General features: G+C 56.6%; 2 protein-coding genes across 4 annotated transcripts in view; one reads left to right on the plus strand and one right to left on the minus strand.

Annotated features, from left to right (window-relative positions):
* Positions 1 to 9,249, minus strand: part of CEND1 (cell cycle exit and neuronal differentiation 1) — a 17,667-nt gene extending 8,418 nt beyond the window's left edge. The window contains exon 1 of one of the 3 annotated variants that reach the window (XM_017838011.1): positions 9,128 to 9,249. The gene's annotated coding sequence lies outside the window, so the exon portion shown is untranslated. The other 2 variants (XM_017838013.1, XM_017838014.1) reach the window with 2 other exon arrangements.
* A 1,042-nt stretch (positions 9,250 to 10,291) lies between these two features.
* Positions 10,292 to 17,167, plus strand: NLRP3 (NLR family pyrin domain containing 3). The gene is made up of 8 exons (XM_017838015.1): positions 10,292 to 10,400; positions 12,236 to 12,400; positions 13,105 to 14,785; positions 15,333 to 15,461; positions 15,762 to 15,932; positions 16,185 to 16,358; positions 16,453 to 16,623; positions 16,760 to 17,167. Exons 2-8 carry the CDS (start codon positions 12,355 to 12,357, stop codon positions 16,959 to 16,961), a joined length of 2,574 nt encoding a protein of 857 aa, XP_017693504.1. The 5' UTR covers positions 10,292 to 10,400; positions 12,236 to 12,354; the 3' UTR covers positions 16,962 to 17,167.
* Positions 17,168 to 18,658: the final 1,491 nt, after the last annotated feature.

The raw sequence follows: 18,658 nt of genomic DNA on the forward strand, positions 1-18,658 counted from the left end.
AGCCACAGCTTCTCTGGGCAACCTGTGCCAGGGCTTCCCCACCCTCACAGGGAAGAATTTCTCCCTAGTACCAAACTAGAACATTAAACAAGTCGGACTGACTGTCATCTATGGCTGCCCTAACCAGGCAAATCGAGACAAGTCCATCCTGGCTGTGTATGTGGTGCCATTTGTCAGCAATGAGAAACTCACATCCAACCAAACAGATCTTACTTTGCATTTGTTTACCCTCACCATTCCTGTGGGGTGAGGAGAGAGCACTTTGTTCCAGGGGAAAGCGATGGCTCCTCCCTGCTCGTGTCTCACCCTCCACGCTTCCTGTTGCAGCACTGTCCCAAGTTCAGTTTGGGAAGTGGGCTTTGAAGGGTTGCAGAACCACCACAAAAACATCCCCTCCCCAAACCTGGCAGGGCAGGGTAAGCCAGGGATGGAGCTCCCGTGGCCGCAGACCCAGGCGATGGAGGAGAGCACACGGCGCTGGGCACTTTGGGCACTTTGCCATCAGGCTCTGGCAGCACCAGGTCAGCTCCCAGCTGGGAAATAGTGAGTAAGCAGAGGCAGCAGAGGCAGCGGTGGGATCCGAGCCACCGGCTTCACTGCCTCCCACTGACCTTCAGCGCTGCCAGGAGCCTGCTGGGAGCTTTCTGCCTGCTAAGGGAAACCGGAGCTTATCACCTGTCTGGACTGAGAGCTGGAGAGGCTCCTCAAAAACCTCAACAAACAGAGATCCCTTCCAAAGCGGCTCAGAATGCACATCTCTCCTCTAATGACAGGAAGGAGGTCCCAAGGTTGCAGTCTGTGCTGCTGACTCTTCTGGAAAACAGGCTGACAGATGTGGTGGTTTCATGTCCATCTAGGCAGGAACGCTGTCCTGCAGGAAACCTGCTCACAAAAATGCCAGGTTTGGGTCTAGAGCAAAGCTGGGCATCCCTTTATGGCCCAGTATGAGATGGAAACAGCCCCCTCTCCTGCTCTCCCTTGTAAGCCATTGCTCAGTGGCCACCAGCTGCTCCAGCCCAGTCACTGAGGGAACTGTTGCACCAAAATCACGGAATTCCATAGCTCTCATTGAATATCCTAAATTGGAGGGCACCCACAAGGATTTTCAAGTTCAGCTCCTCATGCTGCACCAGGCCTGGTGACCATAAAAACCCCATAGCCTCACTGAGTGCAGCTGGACAGTACCTGCATTTCTGAGTTTGTGATATTAAACCATTTTGGGAAGCCCAGACTCCACCGCTCTCCCCTCACACATCGCTGAAGGGGTATCAGACACTTGGGCACCTTGTACCACACAAACACCATCCCAGATGCTCACCAAGCTTCAGACCTTCTCTGTGGCTTGGGACTTGAGAGGTAAACACGGCCAAGTGCAAGAATATTTTCTTCTCACTGCTCATTTTGTAATATTTCTATAGATATCACCTGCCTCACCTTTTTCTGCTGCTTTCAGAGAGCATTCCTACTGCTCTGTCAGTACAAATCCTGCATGGATCCAGGGCTGAGGCTGCTCACAGTCACTCACAAGGACTCTGCTCCTCTGGTTTGTGATGAATTTAGCCTCATTTTCCACCCAGCACAAAGAGGACACAAAGAAATAGTAAGTGGAGCCCAGGACCAAAGCGGGCTCAGAGGTTAAAGCGGGAAGAGTCGGATCGATTGTGGCATAAATATTGAATTACCTGCTTAGTCGCCTTGATATCAATTAGCTGGGCTACTCACACACTGATATTCGTGTGGTTATAGCACCTGGAACAAGCATAGAAATTCTGCTCTTTCCCTAGGAAAGCCACGTGCAGCCTATGGAAATGGGGTAAATCACAGAGCAGGCAAAATCACTTTTTTGCTGAGAAATGGGGACCCTGCACAGCCCAGTACCCCACAGTTTATCCACAGCCCTCACTGACCCAATTTCCAGGTTCCTGAGAGAAGGAGAGCTGGTTTTGCTCAAAGCCCATGCTGGGCCATGGAGCCTTGTCCTGCTGCCATGCCCTGCACTGCCACAAACAGAATTTCTTGATTCTAAGTGAATTTCCATCTAAAAGAAACACAAACCCCTCACACAGCTCAGAAAAGGTTTTAAAAGATGTAGAAACCAAACTAAGCCAAAAATCAATATCTCCAGTTCTTAAGTGCCCACATAAAAGGGCTTTTGTCTGTGATTTTCCATCACTGGAATTAGCCACAGGATTGCCCAGCAGCTCTCCAGACCCTTTGGCCTGACTCCTCCTGCTCCTCAGGACACTGGGGACTCTTAACAGCATCCCCTTGCATCACAGTACTGAACCCTCTCTTCATGCTGTTAAGTACCTCCCAGACTCCCTGCCTTGGGAATCATATCCACTCTCCACTCCTGTACTTCCATGGGCACGATCATGTGCTGATATTTAGCACTTCTGTCTCCCACCCCAGACTGAAAGGTGCTTTTCTCATAGCCAAAAACTAAACCTGCACATGAGGGTTCCCCCCCCATCCCTTTGTCTCCTCTTCTTCCCTCATTCCATCACACAAAGTTTTTTCTCTAATGACACATTTCTCTACCTTTGCTTTCTTCTTTGTAGCTCCTCACATCTATTTATTCCTCCCTTCTCCTCATCAGCTGCTGTCTCTGCCTGGCTACCCATTCCTCCCCCTTCCAGCTCTGCCTCTGCCTCCTACACAGGCAGCAGCACTTGGGAACAAGGTTTTGTGGGAGACAAGCTTCATTTCCTCCCTTTTTCCCCCCCTCCATGCCATTTCTGTTTAACAATCAGTGCCCTTTCAGGGAGCTTTTCATTGCCAGCAGCTAACCCAGCTCTTTCTCAGGCTGGGAAAAAGGAGCAGGCACAATAAAACCAGGGATAAAGGAGAAAAATGAAAAAAGAAAAGCCTTCCAAATTCCTGCTGCTGCAAGAACTGGCACACAAACACCACAGATCTCCTGGGATGCTCCTGGTTGTTGCAGCTCTCAAGGTCAGCGCAGTCGGACTCACCCAGCGCAACAAGCTGCCCTCAGCCTGAGCAACAGGCAGAGGGGAGAACAGCTTTCCTTGGCTCCCTGAAGGGCACCTTTTCTGCCTCAGTTCCCAGCAAATTAGCAAACACATCTATTCATCTGTCTCCTGCGTGCGCAGATGAAAGCTGCATCAATCCTGCTCCGAAGGAGCGGATGAGTCACTGCCAAGCTGTGCCATAGCACTGCTCCGTCAGGATGGCCTCTTCCCTCTGCAGGGACCAGCCCCATCCCATCCCCAGATCCCCTCATCTTCCCCTCCTGCTGCAGTCTGGAAGGAAAAGTCAGTCACTTTGCAAGACCAAGCAGCTGCCCCGGGGTGTGGGGTGTGGCAGGAAGCTCATCCGTAGGGTATTCCTTCTTTTATGGAAAGCAGCACACTTCCATCGGGTCCTCAGCTGCCACACTGAGACGGTCAGCCAGGAAGGATTCAACCAGCACAGTGGGGTTATGTATCAGGATTTATCCCACACCAAAGGTCCACCCCTACACTCCAGGTGCCCTCTGGTTGAAACCATTCATCTCAGAAATAGCTACGGACGACATCTGAGCTGGAGCAATGCTGGGCAGAAAGACTCAGAAATGGCAGGAAAGACTAAGATTATACCCTAATCTCCTCTTCCCTTCTTTGCCATTCCTACATGTCTGGAAAAAAAGCACTCATTAACTAGTGCACACAGCAGACACACCTTTGCTCTCCACAAGGAAACACCAGTTGGCACCAAAGGTGGCTGAGCGTTTCTCCAGCACAGGGGAGGGAGCTCCTTTCCCAGCGCTCTCCCCTTCCTGCTCTCCTCCACCTTCTTGTCTAACCCCTAAGGAACGCACCTGGGACCACCCTGTCCTTCAGGAAGTGTCCTCAGGGGTCTGTGCCTGCTCCCTCTGCCACGTGTGGAGTGATCTGTCAGGGCCGGGAGGATTTGTGTCCAGTCCCCTGCCCCTTCCCAGCCTCCTCCTGCAACTGAGCAGCACATTTTGTTTCCCAGCACTTCAACTCTCCAGTTCCAACGGGAGAAAAATAGCATTTCTCCCCTTTTCTGAGCTGCTGGGGGAAAAAACACGTTAAAGGCAGGGAGATGCCAGGCAAGCACCCAAGAGGAGCGATGGCAGAGTAGTGACTAAGCCTTTCCCGTCCCCAAGAAGTGCTGTGAAGACAGATGAGGTAATGCACCGCCTCTTGATATTACCATAAATATTAAAGCAGCTTTACATAAGGAGCTTGTGTTCGCTCAGCTGCCGTGAGCAGCTCCCCAAGGAGGATTTTAGCTCCCTCCCAGGCTGTTTCAGCCCCCCACTCCTGACGCAACGCACAGCGAATGTGATGAAACACAACGCGAGCACCACGCCAGCGGAGTCACTTGTCACAGATGCTTTTAAACAGCCTCAGTGCACCAGGAACAGGCTGTGCAGGAGCCTGCTGTGCTTCCCAGCCCTCCCAAATCCAACCCTCGGAGACAGCAGCACCAAGTCACAGCAAACACCATTGACCCACTTCACTCTGATGAGATATTTATGAATCCTTTTCCCAATCTGTTGTTTGCTACTCCCCACATCCCCCCTCCCTCCCCTTCCCCAGCCCTGGATTAAACATTTCCCTCTCAAACAAGCCCTTTGAATCTTGACATGGAGACTGTCAGACGCTGAAGTATTTTAACAGTGGCAGCAGCCTCAAATTGCTGCCACAGGGGGAGATTTGCCAGCACAGCCTCTGCTCCGCGGCTGCGGCATTCCTGCGGCTGCTCCGAGTCCCAGCACACTCACCGCTGGTCCAGCTGGGGCTGGCAACGACCAAAAACCAGCATCCACCACCCCCACAGCCCCCAGAGCGTGGCCAGGACCAACCCCTCCTCTCTCCCACTGTCACTGAGCTGTGTCACCTCTCCCAGCCCGGGTGATTGGGTTATACCTGGCCCCAGGGTGAGATGTGGGAACAGGACGGGCTCCTGTGGCCCAGCAAAACTGGCAGCTTTTGCTGCAAAGGGAAGGGCTGTGGGATGCAGACCCCGGGTCACCAACTGCACAGAGGTGGCTTGTAACACCGGTGCCAGTGTCCTCTCTGGAGGCTGCCCGGCCACGCTGCCCACACAGGTGACACAGCACTTCAGACTCCCCGCCAGGAAGAGCCCAGAGAAAGGACATTTATGGTCTCTTCCCACACCATGACCTCTGCAGATGACAAGTTCTGAGCCAAGTGCCACCTCTGCAAGCCACACACCTCCTGTCCCCAGAGGCCTCCTGGGAGGGACGTGGCAGACATTTTATTCTCCAAGAGAGGGAGGAGGCGTTGCAGACACACCACACTCCTGCCAGGGGCTAAGCTTTTGTTCTTTTTGGGGTTTTTAACCCCAAACACAGCTCCAACCTGCCCTGGTAAGCCCCCCCTGCCTGTACACAGCCACGTGCACAGCAAAACCAAGGCATCACCAAAACAGTCGTGGGAAACAGGAGGTTTTGTGCTCCAGCCACGTGCTCTGGGTGGGCACCAAGGTACACCCGGCACGGCCCGACCTGCTGTCGGGGGGAGGATTCACACCTGGCAAGGCTGTACAACCGCCTGGTCACCCATTCCAGTGCCACCAGCCCCCGCCGTGCAGCTGCACCCTCGGACACATCTTACAGGAAAATAATTTCCAGGATTTAAGAGGATGTGAAAACACTTTGCTGAGATTGGGTTGGAAATACCCCGCTGCAAAGCCTGGCTCCTCAGGGCCCTAACACAGTCCACATGCCCCCAGAAGAGGGTTCAGAGCACCTCACTTTGCTGTGCTGGCCCAGCTTTAATCCTGGGTTTGATCCCCCTTCAGACACAGAACTAAATGCTGTTCTATTTTTTGTAGCAGAACAAAATGGTAGTTTTTACCCTTCAGTGGGTCTTAAGCCTCTCCCTGGCAGAACTGAGCACCCCTCACCCCAAGACAGAAATTCAGGGAACAAAGGAAAGGACTGTCAGGCAGAATGACTTTTTTTCCATGGTGGTTATTTGTCAGGACACTGTATCAAAGCACTGGAGTGGTTTCAATCGGGAACAGGTCGGGAGATGCAGTACAAGATGTGCAGCAGCAACAGGAATCATGGAGCTTTAACCCACGAGTGTGACACCTCACAGGGATCTGGGTGCATCCTGCACCCTACCCTGGGCACCTCCTCAGGTCTTGACTTCTCCAAACACACTCATTTCAGTTTTTTATAATGCTTTTCCAGCCCTTCCAGAGCCAAAAATTCAATACCAGGGACTCTGTGGCACTGGGGACGAGTTACTGCACTGAGAGGTGGCACAGCCTTTCCTGGGGGCAGTCTGGGACCTCCTGTGACACCAGAAGGCAGGTCACCAGAGCCCCAAAGTCCAGGAGAAGCCAGCCCAGGAGCCTCCTGCTATTGCAAAGGTAACAATCACCCCACCAAGCACAGCTCCATCTCTTGGCATCAGCGACTCTCCCTCCTCCAGCTCCTGCAGGTCTGCACCATGTTGGCTCTGCTCAACCATGCAGAGGGAGGTTACAGCCCAGGAGGGAGGGTACACCCCCAAAATGCTCCCCAGGGAATAGAGATTTCCCACATCCACCCTAACACCCTGGCTGGGGCCATGGGGCAGGCCTCGGGTCTCTGCTCACCTCTGCGTCTGTGGTGCCAGCTCAGGGATGACATGAGAGGGTCAGCAAGTTTTCCCTGCCTCTTGGATAAGGGTGGACATCCATTCCTTCCCACCACAAAGCACTCCTCCTTACCCTGAGCCTGCCAGCACTTGGGAAAAGCCTTGGGCAAGAGGAGAGATGCTTCCAAATTGGGGTGCTGCTCTCTGAGCAGCCACAGGCCAGTTCCCAGCTGCAGAAGGCTGGTTTCCTTTCTGACAGATCTTGCTTCTAAGGCCTCTTCCTGAGGCCAGTATCCCAAATTCAGTACTCTCAAGCAAAAAAGGATGAGGCATGTATGGGACACAGTAAAATAACCCCAACCACTGCAGGAAGCAGCAGAAAATTTATCATCGCTCCCCAGCTTATGGGCATCCATCCCTTCTGCCTGATGCAGGATCACACCAGGCTTTCATGCCATCCCCCCCTTTGCAGCTCAGCTGTGGCCAGCAAAAAGATTCTGGAGGCAATTCCACACGTGCAGAGCTGGGTCTGGAATCTGGCAGCCCCCGGATCTGCAGGCGTCAGCCTGGAAACTGTTGCTCTGCAGCTGAAACGTAAGAAGCCACTGCAGGCAGACAAGGGGCCAATTCCACACGAGGCAGTGACCTTCCAGGCAGGCTCCTGGCATGCTCCGGGGTAAAACCCATCCCTTCCCTTGTGCAGCAAAACCAGAGCGCTCTCATTCCCTGCAGAAAGCTGGGAATGAGATCTGGGAAGGATGGCCAAAGCTCCTCCAGCATAGAAATCCCTGCCCAGAGAGCTCCATCCCTCCCTCTGCCCTGTCTGCCTGTCCCTACACCCAACCCAGGATGGGGAGACTGTGCCAGGGCACTCGCCAGCCCCCAGCGGAGGGGATGGATGCAGAGGGATGAGTATCCAAATGCAGAGGAAATCTGGAATTTCTTCCCCCATCCTTCCATAGTATCACGGGGTTAGAGGCTGGTGTTGAGCACCGTGGCTGAGAAAGGACAGATGGAGAACGCTGAAGGTCAAACCTGTGAAGGTCAGACTTTTGGAGGTCAGGCTTGAGATGGAGCAGGGAGCTTAATCCAGCGGAGTCCATCCTCCCTCTCCTGACGGCATCCTGCCCAAGCCCCACCCAGGAAAGCGGGGCTGTGCCGGGGGGCGGCTACGGGGAGGCTTCCTCCTCTTGTCCCAATACCCAAGTTTTTCCAAGCTGACCTCGATTCAATTTTAAAAAAATCCTCCTTCTTCCCCTCCCCCAGAAGCCACCAGGTAGGCAGAGAAGTAAACAGGAGCGAATAAATCAACAAGTCCCTGCAAACACGGGGATGCACATGGGTGCGCAGAGAGCAGGGACTGAAAAGCCTGAGACGTTCCCAAAGCGTTTTCTCCCTGGAAGCACACACCGTGACTCAGGAGCCCTGGTCTGGTATCCTGCTCCCTCCCACCCCTTTCGGTGCAATATTCTCCCTTAAAATAGGCACTTATTGGCTCATCTTTCTCCTTTTTGGTTTTGGGGTTTTTTTTTTGGGGGGGGTGGGGCAGATTTCCCTTCGTGAGCTCCTTTCCAGCACAAGCCAGGGGTCATATCAAAGGATACCCCCCCTCCCTGATATCAAAGGCCTCCTGCCTAGCAGAACACCCCCCTTTCCTTGGAAAAGGTGAAGGCTGAGCCAAGCTGCTGGCTGTTCCTGGGCACGCTTTCCTCCTGCCTCAGCACTGACGGAATTAAAGAAGAGCCATGAAATCCAGGCAGAGAGAAGGGCAAGCAAACTCATGCAGATAGGAGGGGAAAAAAAAAAAAACAAACAAAACAAAACAAAACAACAAAAAAAACCACAACCAGCTGGGAAAACCGCTCAAAACGTTCCAGGGAAGTGTACCAGCTTTCCTGCCAAGGCTGGAACGGTCTAGCCCGGGATGCTGCTCCCCCTCCTCCCTCCCAGCAGCCCTGTTTCCGGCACATGGCCGGCTCCTTCCCCGGCCGCTCAGCCCTTCTGCCTCCGGAGCGTTTCTGCCGCAGCCGGGCCCTCTCCTTCCCCTCTCCGGAGCCCGGCGGGGGCAGTGGGATCGGCAGCGCGGCTGGGATCGGCAGCGCGGCACATCCCGCAGGGGCAGCAGGTACGGGAGGCAGCGGGAAGCCGCAGGCAGGAAGCAGGCAGGAGGCTCCCGTGCGTTTGCAGGAACAGCCTCTCTGGCTGCCTGACCTTCAGGGAGCAGAACACGGGAGCTGAGGACACGGGGAGGGAGCCGCTGGGGGCCAGCCGTCCTCGCCGGGCTCCTCGTTTTGGGTTAAAAAGGCGCGTTTTGCCTCCGGCAGGGAGAGCTGTGCGGGTCCCCGCTCCGGAGCCGGCCGGCATGGCAACCCCGGCCTCCGTCCCGGGCGGCTGCGAGGAGCTGGGCACTCACCTTGAGCAGGTAGCTCCGTGTCTCTGTTCCGCTTTGTCACCCCGGGCGGGACATCTGCACATCCCCCTGCCGAGGGCCGGGACCCCCGGCCCCTCCGCCCCTCACCCCCCGGCCCAGCGCCATCCCGTACCTCTGTCCTTCGGCTGGACGAGTCACACCTTGGGAGCTGGCTCTGCGCAGAGAGGAGGGAGGGAGGCAGGCAGAGGAGGGGGGGAAACTTGGGAGTTTCCCACAATGCACCTCTGCAGACTGCATGAAGATGGAGAGCAGGGAGGGGGGGAGAGGGCGCTCCAATCCGGAGGGAAGGGCTGGGATCTGGGGGGGGGGGGGCAGGATGCCAAGGGGGGGCCGCAGGGTGGTTAAGGCAGCCCAGCTGCATCTCCACATCCCCTGTCGTTTGGGGCTGAGCTGGCTCAGCAGTTCAGGGCTGTCCCTGCAGTGTTGACCCCTCTGCCTGCTCTGCTTGTTTCTCCTCCAAATCCTGCCTGGGTTTGCAGCAATTACAGGGAACAGGGCAACAAAGTGGGGGGGACATACTGGGCAGGAAAAATGGGAGGGGGCCAGCCTGATAAATTGGGATGCCTGTGTGTAGACCACAGGAAAAAGACCAGGATAAGGGATTTCCAAGTGAGATGATCCCCAGCAGGGAGTTCAGGAATGTACTGCTAAGGAGAAGCTCTGCTTAGTGGAAGGAGGACACTGAAATGCTGCACCTTGGGGTAGTTTTGTACCAGCTCTGCTTCCCTTCTCCCCAAACTCCCCCTCGCCCCAGGGTGCTGGAGTCTGCCCCCCCTTCCCAAACTCCCACAAGGTCCGGGAGAGGCTGCAGGCAGCCCAAGGCCAGACTGGAGCCGGGCACACAGCCCGGTCCCGCTGCGGAGCGCTGTCATCCAGCCAGGCACTGCCAGGCACAGCCTGCTCCTCCTCCTCATCCACACCAGCTAAAAGCAAAGGGCCCTCCCTGTTACAGCCTCACCCCTCCAGCCAGGCACAGGGCTCAAATTCCCAAGACTGGGTCACATCCTGCTTGCATCCCAAACCACAGCAGGTTCTGGGATTGTCTAGAGCTCTTTCTAGCCCTTATTTCAGAGCACACAGGCTGTGTGCTGCTTGCCCATCTTCCTCCATCAGTACCCTCATGTAATTTTGGACAAAGACTTGATATTTTATGGAGATTACACCCAGAAATCCATGAGAAACAACTTTGTCAGCTCAGCTGCCTGCAGAATAACTCACTTCACCTCTGTGCTCGCTGAGTTTCCTCTCTCCCATGAATGGCAGCCAGGCATCAGCTCAGCCATGGACAAACTCAGTGCAGAAGGGCTGAAACTCCAGAGAAAATTCAGGATTTTGTTCCTTGACCCTCTCTGGCTCTGCCAAACTGCCCACCAGATCCAAGCCAGGTGCGTGTCATGCCTAAAAGTACTCAGGCTGCTTAAATCCCACTGTAAAGGACAATTCTGCCCTCGTTTGAAGTGAACTGCAGAACAAGGAGCTGGATGCAAGAACCCAAATCTCCCGGGAAAGGCTGTGCTTCCAGGGGCTGGTTTCAGATGCAGCTCCCCATACCCCCGTGGAGCAGGGATGAGCAAGGTTATCCTGCTGTAGTCCTTGGCTCCAGGAGCCGGCTGGGCTCAGACAGGCTGGCACGGATGGGATTAGCTGTGGCTGATGCTGATGTTCCCTCTCTTCCCTGTCTGGTCCTGCACCCAGCAGTGCCAGCACTTCCTGCTCCTGCACCCAGCAGTGCCAGCACTTCCTGCTCTTCTAGGGGCTTGTGCCAGGCACATCCAGGACCTTTCCATGGCTGCAAACAGCTGCTCCCCTTCGTAACGCCTCCCAAATTTACTGATTTACTGCCAGCAGCAGAGAGGGGCTGAATTCCTGCAAAGCTGGTGGAAATCCATGATTCAGTGCAGGAGAACTGCTGCTTCCAGGACTAGTAAAACCTTTCTGCCACTTCTGTATCAGGCAGGAATATCTTCAGTGTGGCAGGAGGAGGGAGGGAGCCTCCTGCAAGTGGAAATCGCCAGCTCCGTTCCCCAGAGCCTGGATGAGCCGAGGCCAGGGGGTTCTGGCAGCAGTTTCCTTGTGTTCACACATGCTGCCTCTGCCTCGGGAGATAAACAGCCCCACGTGATGCTTTCAGAGGCCTCAGACTTGAGTTGGCATTATATTTAAATTCTGAATTTAAGAAACGTGTTTTACTGAGGTAGGAAAAAGGGAAGCAAAGGAAATGAGCTGTAAAAACAATAACCTCCCCCCCCACCCCTCCCCATGGCAGAGAGGAGAAGGCAGGGAAGCAGCCCCAGAGCTGGGCAGGGCTCCAAAATCCCGTGGCACCAGGCATGGGAAGGACCCCTGGAAAGTGGGTCACATCCCCCCTAACGCAGCACAGGCACAGTGAGCAGCATTCCAGACCAAGACACAGCAAGGTGAAAATGGCTTTTTCAAGGTCAGAGGGAGTGGGAAACCTTCAGAAATGGTGCTGCTGGATTTTCCTCCTCCCTCCTGCTCACACCACACCCCAGGAGGAGTTAGCAGGGATAAGAACAACCCTGGCTCCTGGGCAGCCCCCCTGCAAAACCCACTGGGGGACGTTGGGGGCAGCAGCATCCTAGGGAAGGAACATCATGGAATTGTTCAGGCTGGAAATGCCCCCTGAGACCATGGAGTCCAGCCATTCCCCCAGCACTGCCAAGGCCACCACTAACCTGTGTCCCCAAGTGCCACATCCTCGTGGCTTTTAGAACCCTGGGCAGCCTGTGCCAGGGCTGGACAGCCCTTTCTGTGAAGAAGTTTTCCCTAATATGCAGTCTGAACCTCCCCTGGCACAACTTGAGACCATTTCCTTTAGAGAGAAGCAGTTATTCCCAGAATTATTTGATGTTCTGCAAGCAGGAGATGTTTGACTCTGAGCAGGGAAATAAAGAGTCAATAAGGAGTCCTTAAATTCCCAATGTGCCTTAAAACATCCTTTCTCCCTTCCCCGGTGTTTCTCAAAGGCAACTTTGCTAAACACATCGTCCTAAAGCATTTTGTTTTTCCATCATGGAAAGAAAATTATCGCTCATGGAAAATAAAATCATCAAGAGGGTTACCCCCTCCTAATCCAGACACAGGTACCCAGTCCATAAACTAGAGCAGGAAAACCAGGAGATCAGGTCACAGCACAGGCTCACACTCATTTCATCCCTGAGCATCCAAAGCTCCTAAAGGAGCCTCTCTCCTTTCCTAGAGCCCCAGTTACAACCCACCCACGGCTGGAGAAGGAGGAAAGGGCTACACAGCAGCAAAACCCAGTGGCTGTTTGGGCAGCAGCCATTTCTCCTTGCCTTGAACTCCCGGGAAAGCAGGATGAAGGACGTTTCTCACAGTGGAGTGACTTGCTGCAGCAGCCAAGGTGGGTTTACCTGGCAGCAGAAAGTTCTTGCAGTGAAAATCCAAGCCCAGCTACCCAGGAGGGGCTGTGAATAGCCTGGAATCCCTGAGCAGCCTCCCCACCTGCTGCCATGGGCCTGGGCATTCCCAGTTTGAGCAGTGCTAGGGAACAGTGTCACCACCTCTGTCCAGGCAGCTCATCCTTGCACTGAATTACACGGGCTTGTAACTCCTCGATAAATGCATTGTTTAAAATCATGGAACCACAAAATGGTTCGGGTTGGAAGTGACTTTAAAGCTCATCCAGCGCTCTCAGCACTTCCCAGGCAGGCAGATCCTTTCCTCCTGGGATGGGCATTAAGGATATCTCTGCAGAGCTCCGTGCTTTGGAGCCAGGAGCCCAGGCACAGTGCTTGCACAGCCCGGGCTTTGTCCCCGGCAGCGTGAGTGGAAGGGGACAGAGGCTGCAGCTGGCCCCAGGCAGTTGCATTTGCTCCCAGGTGGATGAGGATGGTTGAAACGGGTTGGTGGATCAGGATGTTGAGGGCACCCAGGAGGAGAACCCCTGCAACCCTAAACCCTCACAGATTATGTCCTTATTGCCTCTGCCAGACTTAGGAAAGGTCTGAGTGTTGGAATGAGTGTCCATTGGTGTGTCAGGAGTGCAGTTGGGCTGGCTGGGAGTTCGTCTGGGATTGGGACTGACTGTTCTCCTCATTGGCACAGAGTACAAGCGGAACTACAGAGAGCACATGGTCCGGGAGTTCCTCCGAGACGGAGCAGGGGCCTCCAGTCCCGGGGAGAACCCATCCATCCGCAGCCACTACACCGCCCTGACCATCGCCAGGGAGCCTGGGAGCGGGCACGGGGCTGAGCGTGGAGCTGTGGGATGTGCCAGCACCAGCAATGGACCAGCCACCGTCACCGCACAGACGCTGTTCAGACCCGACGAGGACGGGCAAACACCGCGGGTCGTGGTGCTGGTGGGGGCCCCGGGGATGGGGAAGACGACGACGGTCAGGAAGGTGATGGTGGAGTGGGGAGAAGGGACCCTCCACGAGCAGTTTGACTGTGTCTTCTGCATTGACTGTAAAGGCATCGCCCTTCCCAAGGAAGCGAGTGTGGCAGACCTGGTTTCACAGTGCTGCCCTCACCAGCGAGTGCCGGCTGGGGGGATCCTGGATGACCAGAAGATCCTGTTCGTTTTTGATGGCTTCGAGGCCCTGGGATTTTCGTTGGTTCAGCCTGAGGCTGAGCTGAGCTTTGACCCTAGGGAGGTGAAGCCGCTGGAAACCACCCTGATGAGCTTGTTGAAGGGGACTGTTCTCCCAGAGGCTTCTTTGCTCATCACCACGAGGCCAACGGCTCTTCAAAGCCTGGGGCAGTGCCTGGAGGGGGAGTATTACGCAGAGATACTGGGATTTTCAGCAGCCATGAGGGAGGAATATTTCCACAGATATTTTGAGAATGCCAACAAAGCTGACATGGCCTTCAGGTTTGCCAGAGGCAATGAGATCCTCTACAGCTTGTGCGTCATCCCCGTCATGAGCTGGGCTGTCTGCACCATCCTTGAACAAGAGCTTTGCAGGAAGAAAAACCTCCTTGAGTGCTCCAAAGCCACCACAAGGATGACCATGTCTTACCTCTCCCAGTTACTGAAGCACAGGGACAGGGACAATCCACAGGTCCTCCAGAGGTTCCTTCTCCGGCTTTGCTCCTTGGCTGCCGATGGCATCTGGAAGCACAAGGTCCTCTTTGAGGAGAAGGAGATCAGGGACCGTGGCTTGGGCCAGCCAGACCTTCTTCCCCTCTTCCTCAACGAGAAAATCTCAAAGGAAGGTGGAGACCACGGGAAGGTCTACGGCTTCACCCATCTGCACCTCCAGGAGTTTTTTGCAGCGATGTTTTATGTTCTGGAGGACGATGAGGAAACGGTCAGTGACTTGGGGGGGCTTGAGAAGGATGTAAGTAAGTTACTAGAAAGCTACAGTGAGTCCAGGAAGGATTTGAATGTAACAGTGCAGTTCCTCTTTGGTTTAGTCAGCCAAAAATCCATGGAGTATGTGGACAAAACCATTGGGTGCAGGATTTCACCACAAGCCAGGGAAGACTTGCTGAAGTGGCTTCAGGGGAGGCACAGGAGCATCTCCCACCCCAGCCAAGCGCTGAAGATTTCGGAGTTGGACACTTTCCACTTCTTGTTCGAGATGAATGAGAAGAGCTTTGCACAAAGTGCGTTGGGTCATTTCAGTGAGCTGGACTTGCAGGACATGAAGTTGACTCTCTACGACCAAGTGGCACTTTCCTTCTGCATCCAGCAGTGGGCTGGGCTGGGCTGTGTCACCCTCCGGGGATGCTCCTTCCACCAGCAGGATCCTAGGGTGGAGCTGGATGCGTTGGTGCCCTGGTAAGTCCTGCCCCTCCTTGCTTTGGTGACCCCAAACTGCAAAGATTTCTCCTCCTCTGCCCCAAAGGATGGTTTTAAAGGCATTTCAGCTCCTTCCACCCAAACACCAGCTTGGCCTTTCCCTGGGGGTTTAGTTCCTCAGTGGAGGATTTTATTTATTCTTGGGGAGCACAAGGAGCATGTGGGCTCCCCTGTCCACAGCATGTTGTGGGATTGGTGGAGATAGAGCATCTTGGCTCGACTTCCCAAGCCTGACCAGACCCACCTGTGTGCAGGTGTCGCTCTGGTTTCACGTCCCCCTTCTCACAGGCAAAGGGGAGATCCCTGGTGCAGAAATGTTAAGTGCACCCTGTGATTTAAGTCACCCCAGGTGGCTCCAGAAGTAACACTTGTGATCCTTCGCACCTCCAAAGCCACAGAGGTCCCTCCTGAGGAGCCCTCCTATGAGCTGAAGGCTCTGCTCGGGGGGTTGTGTGACAGTGTCAAAGCCAGGAGCTCCTGGCACCAGTGAGGGCTGCCTGTGCCCCACGGCTCTGTCCCCCTGCAGCTCTGGAGCCTCGGGAGCTGGAGGACGTCCTGGTGCCACCGCTGAGCTGCGGCAGGAGGAGCTGCACTGCCCCATCCACCTGCTGTGCCGGGCACTGCGGCACCCAGGCAGTGCCCTGCGGGTGCTCCGGTGAGAGACGTGCGCTCGGCGCTGAGCCCAAACCGCGGCTGGGATGGGGGTGTGGGTGGGGGCACCCGAACCGGAGGGGAGTGGGTGGGTGGGTGGTGCCCTGGGCAGAAGGGACAGGAGCTGTGTGGGTGCATGGTCACCCCTCGCAGTGCCCCGCTGCTCCCTGGGGACAGCAGCACGTGGCTGGGGTGAGGCCGGGCCCGCTTGGCTGTGGGAGGGTGTGTTCCCTGGGGTTTGGTGGGCGGGTGAGCAGCTGGGATGGGTGTGCTGAGCCTGCCTTTCCCCGTGGTTCTCCCGCAGGCTGCAGTGGTGCCGGCTGTCCGAGAGCTGCTGCGCCGAGCTGGCGGCGCTGCTGGCGGAACACCCCAGCCTGGCGCAGCTGGAGCTGGGCGACGGCGCGCTGGGCGACCGCGGCGTGCGCCTGCTGTGCCAGGGTCTGCGGCGTCCTGGCTGCCGCCTGCGCGTCCTGCGGTGAGTGGCCCTGGCACCCCCAGAACCCCCCGGCATCCCACGGGCATCTCCCACAGGCTGGAGCGGAGAGCTGGGGAAGTGCCTGAAAGGAGTCCCTTTGGGGTGGAATTGTCCCTCTATCCCCCCTGTCCCAGGGCAAGGAGCTCCAGAGCAGTGGCACCACGGTGGGGACTGTCACCATGGTGGGGTGGCACTGGGGGCCCTCAGACGTCCTGGTGCCACTGGATGATCTTTTGCACGGGTTCCCGTCAGGCTGCGTTATTCCCGCCTCACCAGCAGCTGCTGTGAGGACCTCGCTGCCGTGCTGGGCACCAGCCCGTGGCTGGAGGAGCTGGATTTGTCCTTCAGCGAGGGGCTGCGCGATGCCGGGGTGCAGCTGCTGTGCCAGGGGCTCCAGCACCGCGCCTGCCCGCTGCAGACGCTGCGGTAAGGGGCCAACCAGAGCTCCCTCCTTCCCACCTGGAACAGCTCACCCGCCGGATGGTCAAACCCCCCCTTCCCTGTTTCCCTGGTCCCACAGGCTGGGGAGCTGCCGGCTGACGGGCGCCTGCTGCCCAGCCCTGGCTGCACAGCTGCTGGAGGGGCCTCATCTCACCTGCCTGGACCTGAGTGACAACGATCTGGGAGCTGATGGCATCCTGCATCTCTGCCAGCAGCTCCGGCATCCCGCCTGCCCACTGCGGACCCTGGGGTGAGGGCCCTGGCACGGCCCCTTTCCATGCCCAGCATCCCCATTGCTGGGGGCACCAGCATTCTGGGTGGTTGAACACCTCCCTCCTAACAAGGTTTAACACCTTCTCCTCTTTTCCTCCTTCCTCCATCCCAAGGCTGAGCACGGATGGGTTAAGCCAGGACGTGCTGCAGGAACTGGCCGCTCTCCAGGCCCTGAAGCCCGATCTGAAGATCAGGAACCTCCTGGAGCATGATGTGCCAGAGGTGGGGGCCATGGCCCGGCTGCCCTGCCACCGTGGGGTCCAGCCAGGCGGCAGGAAGGCAATTCCCTCCTTCAGGAGAGCTCCAATCCTTTAGGAAAGGTCCTTCCAAAAACCAGAGCCATTCCCACCCTAGTTCTTGGTGCTGCCACGTGAGTCTGAGCCTGTGCCACACAGGGGGGCACAGGGAGGACACCCTGCTGCACCTGCAAGATGTCCAGCTCCTGTCTTCTCCTTTTTCCCCACAGTGTTGGTGGGAGTAACTGTATGGGTTTGTCAATGCCAAATAAAGAAATAAAGACCCTGGAGCCAATCCCAGGAGACTGTGCTCTTCCCCCTGATCCCATCGTGCCCAGGGATGTATCTGCAGTACCAGCTCCTGCCCCACATCCCCAAGGGATGGGTGATGTACCTGGGAGTGAGGTGCCAACTTGGGAGTGAGTCTTCAGCCAGTTTGGGGTTTTAATAGGAAAAAAGAGAAATTCACTTTGATATAAAAGAAAATCCCTACACTAGAGCACTTTTCTGCCTGCACTGCAGTCCTGGTCAGGGAGACGTGACCTCCATGGCCATAGCCCCCCCACCCTGCACACGTGTCCCCAGGGATGGGACATGGCCGGGACATCCTCACTGCGACGTCCCCAGGGCGCCAGTGCCGACATCATCACAGTCCATGTGCGCCGGGGGCTGTCCCGGGGGGTCCCCTGTGGCTCCGGGGGGACTTGGAGGGGGGCAGCTCCCACCTTGGGGAGAGAAAAGGCAGGTGCCTGAGGGGGACAGCTCCGTGTCCCCCCTCCAGACCCCACCTGGGGTATTTCTGCAGCCCCCATGGATCTGGTGCCAGATCCCAGCTCGCCACTGCAGCCAAACCCCTGTGGAGTGGCTCTCCAGGGGGGACAGGGCAGCTGTGGTCCCTCTTACCTGTGGGTGGGACACAGATCCAGCCCCTCCGTGCCACTCCCTCAGAGATGTCCCCAGTGCTGGGAGCGGGGGACTCCTCTGGCATGGCCGTGGCATTGTCGTAGCCATCCAGGGTTCCAGCCATGGCATCATCGTAGCCATCCGAGGTTCCTGCTGTGGCATCGTCATAGCCATCCAGGGTTCCAGCCATGGCATCGTTGTGGCCATCCAGGGTTCCAGCCGTGGCATCGTCGTGGCCATCCAGGGTTCCAGCTGTGGCATCGTCGTAGCCATCCAGGGTTCTGTGCCCAGGCAGGGCAGGGGGGGCTGGGACTGGCACGGGGGTACATGGCACTGACCCAGTGGCTGTGGCAGGGACTGGCTGTGCCATCCCCCTCTGGCTGTGCCATCCTCCTCTGGCCATGCCACCCTCCTCTGGCCGTGCCACCAGCGATGTGTTGGTGGCCCTTGGTCCCTCAGGGAAAGGTGATGCTTCTCTGCCCACTAACGTGGGGGGACGTGTCCCCTCAGCTCCCCAGCCCTGCCGTGTCCCCTGTCCCCAGCACTCCCCGCTGGGTTCCTGCCCTGTGCCCCTACCTGGGGCTGCCCCGCTGTCACTCCCCTCCACGCTGTCCCCGGTGTAAAACAGCAGCTTCTTCACTGAGCCCTCCCGCGGGGAACCTGCAGGGGGAAAACAGGGTCTTGGGGTGGCCAGAGGTGGCACCGCGGGTGACACAGCCTCAGCCACAGAGCACGGCTGTGATGGGACCCAGGGACCCCCCACACCACGGGGAGGAGCCAGTGCTGTGCCACCAGGACCCGCTGCCGCGGTGGGACTGTGGGGCAGAGCCCCCCTGTCCGGGCAGAGCTGGGGCACGGGGGCTGCACCGACCT

The sequence above is a fragment of the Lepidothrix coronata genome, unplaced genomic scaffold (genome assembly GCF_001604755.1).
Source record: "Lepidothrix coronata isolate B3197 unplaced genomic scaffold, Lepidothrix_coronata-1.0 Scaffold319, whole genome shotgun sequence".
Taxonomy (NCBI): Eukaryota; Metazoa; Chordata; class Aves; order Passeriformes; family Pipridae; genus Lepidothrix; species Lepidothrix coronata.